The sequence below is a fragment of the Myotis myotis genome, unplaced genomic scaffold (genome assembly GCF_014108235.1).
Source record: "Myotis myotis isolate mMyoMyo1 unplaced genomic scaffold, mMyoMyo1.p scaffold_m19_p_12, whole genome shotgun sequence".
NCBI classification, from domain to species: Eukaryota; Metazoa; Chordata; class Mammalia; order Chiroptera; family Vespertilionidae; genus Myotis; species Myotis myotis.
In genome coordinates, this window is record NW_023416316.1 from 40515470 (window position 1) to 40522898 (window position 7429).

Sequence of the window (7429 nt, forward strand, 5' to 3'; positions counted from 1 at the left end):
TGAATAGGAAGAGGAACATTCCCTTTTTCTAGATGGAAAAGTTAATACTGTATGGATTCATTCTAACTAAATTAGAGATTTAACATATTTCCATTAGTGTCCCAGCTGGTCACTTTTCCATTGAATTTCACATATGACAGTGCGGTTCATCTGGAAGAATCAATGTGGGAGAGTAATAAAATACAAATTTTAAACAAATTATGTTAATACAAGGGGCTTATTTGATATTAAAATAAACCATGAAGTCATAGTGATTAAGCTGGTGTGGTGTTGGCAGAGGAGAGGTCAGGAGAAGAGAGAATCCACAAACACATTTGAATATTTGTGTTGATATACTGCATAATAGAGACAAAAGTTTAAACCAAACCATGGGGAACAGATGTTATTTTGTTTCTTTTTAGAATTGGTGTTCATTTATTTACTTAATAAATAGATAAAAAGAGCATCTGAAACAAACAAAACTAACTTCCCCTGTTACAATAGTTTATTCCATAAAAGGTCTGTGTCCCAAGCATCCACTAGGTCAGCTGACCTAAAATAACTTGTTTTCCCTACATTTAGAGACCTCTTGTAATAGCAACATAGGTGCTAGGTGAGGCAGGGAATTTGTAATAGCAGGAATGAAAAAAACACCTGGGTTCTTTCTGTTTGGTTTTGTTTTGAGTTCTGCTTTTCTCTAGTATTTCTATTCTCTACTGCACCGATTTTCAACCGGGGTGCCGAAAGAATTTTTAAAGCGTGTTTCACCTGACTGTTGAGTCAGGGACATGACCTGTCCAATGCAAAAACGACAACAGCCAACAGAACAATAGCCGTCCTGTGTGAATGATCAAAATTATACCTTTTTTTTTTGGGTCAGATCAGCAAAAGATATATTTTTTGGTGTTTCACAGAATTTCAGTCATTAGTTTATGTGTGCCATGAGGTGAAAAGGTTGGGAATCACTGCTCTACTGTATATACTTCATAACGGAACCCAGCAAATACATGTGAAATTATTGAGATTTGTTCTGATTTTCCTAACTTTTACATACAGGTCTGTTGTTCTGTTGAGCACAAGAGGAGAAATAAAGCAGTTGAACATTTCAGATTCATTAATACCTCTGGGATTAGCCAAACCAGCTCATCTTTCTAACAAAGGTTTGTGTTTGTATTCTTCTACAAAGTTCCTAGGAGGCCAGCAACAGTCACATTTTTATGGTGAAAAGCAGCTACCAGACTGTTTTCAGGAGCTTATTTTGCTCATGTATCACGAAGATGCTTTCTAAATGAGGAGACTGTGTTGGAGGAAGTGTGTTGGGATGTGGTTTGTTATTTGGGACACGAGGTGGGTGGTAAGAGTTCATTTGCTGTGTAAGGAGGTGTAGTTGTTTTGTTTTCTAGCCGCCTTTGTTTTGCTCACCTCCGACATTATCTTGCCTGGAACTAGGAGTTGTACAAATTGAACTTTTCTGTTTTGTTTTGTTTTTTAGGGAGCACCATATTTTTGGGATTCAGCGGAAACTCTAAACCATCATGGACTAAGCTATTTACCAGTCCTGCTGGACAGGGCCTTGGGCTGCTGGAACAATTCATACCTTTGCAGCTGGAGGAATATGGTTGTCCCAGAATCGGCGCTGTCCGCAGGAGAGACCTGGAGCTGTTAAAGCAAACTTCAAAAGCACATTAGAGACTAACTGTAACTTAAGTGCTGGGGGAAAAAATGTGAACTAACTTATTTAATTTATGGCATTTTAAAATGACACTGTTAACCCAACGGAACCATTTTCCTGTTTGATACAGAGAGGGGAGAAAAGAAAGAGTTTAAAGTGATTGCTTGAATACCAGCTCATGCACCTTGTAGTTGTACAAAATGTTAAGAATTTATTTGTATCTGTTAGGCTGGTATATTTAGAGAGCAGTTCTCTTACTCCTCACCTTCCACCCCTGTGTTTTGTAGTGACCACAAGCAGTGCTTCTCCTTCCGTACTATGGGATGTCGTGGGGTGGGGTGGGGTGGGGTGCGGTGAGGGCTTCTGAGAATCAGCCTGAGTCCCTGAGAGGACCGGCTCTTGTAGCACCTTGGATACTTGAAGTCTAATGCTCAGTGTGTCATTGACTTTGGGTCAGCAGCTGACTTGGGTGGCTGGCATGTTTAGTGATGCCTTGGGCCCTGGTTCTGGGCAGCCTTTGAGGATTTTGTATGATCCTGAACGATAGAATTTTAAGTGGCAACTCAGGCCCAGCTCATGCCCATTTTTTGCCTGGACATGTGCTATTTTTATTCATTTGTATATCAATTCCTTCTAAGGGTTCTCCTTTCCAACAGGAAGTAGTGCATTGGGACAAAGGGCTTTTAGGGATTAGACATCCCTTTAATCTGTGACCATTGGGCAAAACTTTGACCTACACCAAGGTCTGTTGGGACCATTTTTTAGCTTTAATCCTTTAACTGTTTGGACTGTATATTTGTGTTTAAAATGCAGACCTGAGCTGAATATTTACTTACTCTTTTTTTTTTTTGAAAAAGAAGAAGCAGGCTGTTTTCCTGAACTGTAAACTCAAGTCATTTCAACTTGCACAAAGGAAGTCTGTTCTTAGAGTTGCTCCTGCACCCAGGTTTTTTTTTGTTGTTTTTGTGTGTAGATTTTTTTTAAAGCTTTTCTGCTCACCATCCTGCCAAGAAAACGGCAGAAAGCTTAATGATACCCCAAAATATTGTACTCAGGGGGCAGAAAAAGGGGAGAGCCTTTTAAGGGTCAGATCACAGAGGGGACATTCTGAAATGAACGTCGTCATCGTCAGTCATCTTAATTAAATTGTTAGAGCCGATTTTAAGAAGGTGCCACGGCGCCCTCTTTGCCTTCCCCTGGCTGCATGCATCTCCTGCCCATGAGGATTGCATGAGGCAAAAGGAGATGGGCTCCTGGCCCGGGACACCACCACACCAAGAGTAAAGAAGCATCAGAATGCCTTTACCTTCTCCTAATCCCACAATGCATGATGCGTAGTGGAGGAATGGCCACAGCGAGATAGTAGGAAGTGTGTGCAGGCTGACTTTGGCCATGAGTACAGACAAACTCACGTTCCTCTTCCAAGAGCCTCGGCTGATGGCCCATCCCTTGTGTCCAGGAGAGACTGCAGAGCAGCTCTGTGACTTCTGTTACTTTATGACACATGCTACCTCAAAGTGCTACCGATAAACCTTTCTAACTGTAAGTGCTCTTCCTGAGGGCACACGTCTTAATCAAAGTGTAGGGGGGGATTTGTTTGTTTTGTTTGTTTTGTACAGTGATGAATGAGATCTTACCTATTAAGTGTATTATTGGATCATGGTTCCTGAAGGGGATTAGTTTGAGTGTGTGTGTGTGTGTGTGTGTGTGTGTGTGTGTGTGTGTGTCTGTGTGTTTTATGACGTAAATATTTTTGTGTGTGTGTTTTTTAGAGTTTGGCTCTTTAAAGATTTGGAGAGAATATGTAATATAGTTCTAAGGCACTCAGTTTTTTTCTGATTTATATGCTAATTATCAGCCCTAAGTTAAATAAATAAAAATATGTGTGCATGTATTTCTTTTGTGTGTGTGGTGTATCTAGCAACCAGTCAACCAATCTATCATTTTTAAATTCCATATTTCAGCTGTAAAGAAGTTACTGGCAGAAATGAGAAAGGGGAAACTGTCCACTAAGTAGATATTGCAAGGCTAAGCTTCAGAAGGGTAGGGGTTATTCTCCAATGCAGAGGTCCTCAACCTTGGCTGCACATTAGAATCACTTGGGGGCTTTGAAAAATATGGAGCCCAGGGTCTCACCCCCTCCCCAACCCCTACATTTAGATTTGATCGGTGTGGGGTGCAGCCTGGACATTGGAATATTTTTAAAGCTCCCGGGGTGATTCTAGCATGCAGCCAGGTTTAGGAGCCACTGCACTAATATAATAGGCCCACTGTTTAACTCCAGTCTGCAATTTTTTTGTGACAAAACAAAATTCCATTTATCTATTATTTTTATTTGCAATTCCTATGTTACAGAACTCATCGTCCTAAACAAAGCATTTTACTGTTCTCTTCTTTTTTTTTAACTTTTAATTATTGCTTACAACGAGTAGTACATTTGTCTCCTTCCCCCCCACCCCCTTGACCTTCTTTTAATAGAACTTTTCAATGCAGTTTTTAGTCCTTAATTATCTCAAATGGTTAAATTGGTCATCTAAAGTTATATACACATTTAGGCCATTGGGAGCTAAGCAATCTGTTTTATTTCTACTGAGAAAGTATATTCAAAGGTAATTTATAAATTCATAAGCATTTTCCATCAGGTGAGGCAATTGGTTGAGCTCCAGAAATGTGGCCATGCACCCATCAGCCTGCTGATGGGAAACACAGGGCCTCCTCATAAGTCAGTGACTCAGGTTTTACATCTTTGCTGTGAGGTTCCTGCCCCACCACCGGAACCAGCGCGCTGCTTGTTACTGGCAGAGGCTGGAAGAGTGCTTGTGAGAAGATGAAAGGCAGACACAGTCTCATAGAAGATGACTCCAAAGCAACCACTAAGCTGATGTTTAGACAGGGAGGGGAGGGGAGGGGTTATTTCTGACTCTTCTGTTCTCCGGCCCCATCAGGAGAGAACACATCCTCCAGCCATTAAATGGATTAGATTGTTTGAGGAGGGGTGGGCAAGGAGGTGATGGATAGAGGCTTGAATGTTTCAGATAACTAGGTGTTTATTCCTTAAGAGATGAGGTAATGTTTGGATAAGTCCAGTTGAAAGGCTGTTCAGTAAGCAGGAATGCTCTTAGTTAATGCAAGTGTTCTTTCTCCCCCCTGGTTGATCCTAAGTAGTTAAGTACTTAGATTCCATTGAGACAATGTTTGTAGTTTTCAAGATGCAGAGTTGGGAGTTTATCCTCCAGAATCCTTGTTTGGGTTTCAGATACTTACGGAGCCATGTTTAATAAGGAAAAATTCCCCTAGAGGTGAAGACTGAGTGGGGATAATTGGGTAACAGATTTGCATCATTACTGTTAGTCTTACTTGGTAATAGCCCAGGCTGCTAGAAATGTGAGCCAACACGCTGGGCTGGAACAAATTTTCAACGTAAGGTCAGGGAGAAGAAAAAATCAAGGACAGGCACCCCAAGTCCCTTGTTCACAAATAACACGATGCTCACATCTTGCTGGATCTCTGGAGTCCATGGGAAGGTAGAGGTTTTTTACCCTAATTTATCTTCAGTAGGAGAGAGAAGCTGAAAAAAGGATGCTAATTAGGCCCTGGGGTTGTGCGGAAGGGCACCCACACTTTTTTAATGTGATAAAATTAGAGAATGACCAAACTGTGGAGATTTATAAATGAGGAACGATGCCCCACAGGGCATCCAAAAACATCAGCCAAAGCAATCAATAACAATGTTATATCTGAAAATACAACAAAGAGGTCAGAAAACAACTTCATAGATTTGCTTTTTTTTTTTTTTTATTCCTCAGATGGACAGTGTGACTACTCTGGCTATGAAAAACACTAACAAATTTAAGGTTCATCCTCAGGAAGGTTCAGACCTGATGACAACACTTGACTCTCAGGGTTTGCCAAACTTACGCATGTGGGCCAGACCTGTCCCCCTGACTGGTTTTGTACCAATTCTGAACTAAGAACAGTTTTTACATCTTTAACTACAACATGTTGGAAAAAGTCAAAAGAGGAGTAATTTATGATGTGAAAATTATGTCCATGAATGAAGTCGCATTGGAAGGGAGCCACCCTCATTTGCTCACATGTTGACCGACTTACATATTTAATGGCAGATTTGAGCCGTTGCCACAGAGACTATAAGTATGGCCTGCAAGGCCAAAAATATTTCCTATGTGTTCCGTTACTGAAAAAGTTGGCTGACCCTTGATCTCCCTGAAGGATATACTGGTGTTCATTGTACTGCTCTTGGGACTTTCCTAAGGTTTGAGAGTTTTTTAAATAGAAAGTTTAGGAAAAAAACTTGCATCAGAATCTCCTGAGGTGTTTATTGAAAATGCAGAATCCCAAATCCTGGAGAATTGGCATCTCTGGGAGCTGACGCTGGCAATATGATTTTATAACGAGCTCCTTACGTGGGTCTCAGGAACACCAAATTTTGAGAACCCCATAGAGGGGAGCCTCCGTTATTTCTTTCCCTCTTTTCTGTAAATAGAGAGTGCACCTGAGTAAATCTGAATGTTGGGTTTTTAACCCCGATGGCTCCATTCTACACCATCTTCCCCAGAACTCTTTGTGACTAATGCAGGGCAGGTCTGGTGCACAGCACAGTATGTGGCTGTTGATGGGGCAAAGGCTTGGAGCCCGTAGTAAAGTCCTCTCTCCATTGAGTGTGAAATTGTCACTGTTAGAATGATTCCATTAGTTACAGTTATCCCTACAATAAAATCCCAGCCATCCTTTGTTTTCTGCAAGTTCGTTTTAATATTTTAAGGAGTTTAAAGGGGAATGTACATATAGCCCCAATCGGGCTGTGCAGACTAACAAAAACAAGTTTCTTTGCGTTTGAACGGACTTGTGTCCACTTTAATTATTTTCCATATATCAAAGCACTGATTGGTAATTACAGATCTTTTTTTAAGGTAGGATGATTTATTTCATGCAAGCAGTTTGCTTTAGAAGCAAAAGTCTTTGAGTACATGAATTTCATGGCAGTGGTGGGAGGTTGTTGGTTGGTCTTGGGCAGTGGTCGGCAAACTCATTAGTCAACAGAGCCAAATATCAACAGTACAACGATTGAAATTTCTTTTGAGAGCCACATTTTTTAAACTTAACCTATATAGGTAGGTACATTGTTATTAACTTAATTAGGGTATTCCTAAGCTGGCCTTTGCTAAAAACGTCCTCCATCTGATTGAGGTACGTTCACCGAGGTCGACCTCTTCCAACTCTCCCATCCACACACGTCTTGTATACTTGTTTCTTCTATCTCCTTTCTGAAAACCAACTTCTGCACATGGGCCATGAAGTTTCAATCGCACTGTACGTGCACGCCTGCATGTGGTATTTTGTGGAAGAGCTACACTCAAGGGGCCAAAGAGCCGCATGTGGCTCGTGAGCCGCGGTTTGCCAACCACTGGTCTTGGGGGATAATAAAATTGGTCTTTGCCAAGAAAGAGGGTGGGACACTATCTGGGAAGGCATAACAAGTTTACTTTCTCCCACCAGCTTATATGGGTCATAAACACCCATTTTTTTGAATATCCTTTTATTGATTTCATAGAGGAAGGAAGAGGGAGAGATAGAAACATCAAAGATGAGAGAGAATCATTGACCGGCTGCCTCCTGCACACCCCTTAGGGGGGATTGAGCCCACAACCCCAGCATGCGCCTTGACTGGGAATCCGTGACCTCTTGGTTCATGGGTCAACACTCAACCACTGAGCCACGCCGGCCAGACAATACCCAGTTCTTGAAGGAGGAAGGCTG

The 7429-nt window shown here is 41.4% G+C and overlaps 1 protein-coding gene across 12 annotated transcripts in view; it reads left to right on the forward strand.

Annotated features, from left to right (window-relative positions):
- The window catches only part of CEMIP2 (cell migration inducing hyaluronidase 2), a 73033-nt gene extending 69488 nt beyond the window's left edge, over window positions 1-3545 (forward strand). For 11 of the 12 annotated variants that reach the window (XM_036330854.1, XM_036330850.1, XM_036330851.1 and 8 more), the window contains 2 exons: window positions 1036-1139; window positions 1472-3545. In XM_036330854.1, coding sequence (XP_036186747.1) covers window positions 1036-1139; window positions 1472-1668 — 301 coding nt within the window. In that variant the 3' untranslated portion in view covers window positions 1669-3545. Of the gene's footprint in view, window positions 1-1035; window positions 1140-1471 lie in introns of those variants that run through there. The other variant, XR_004971278.1, reaches the window with a different exon arrangement.
- Window positions 3546-7429: the final 3884 nt, after the last annotated feature.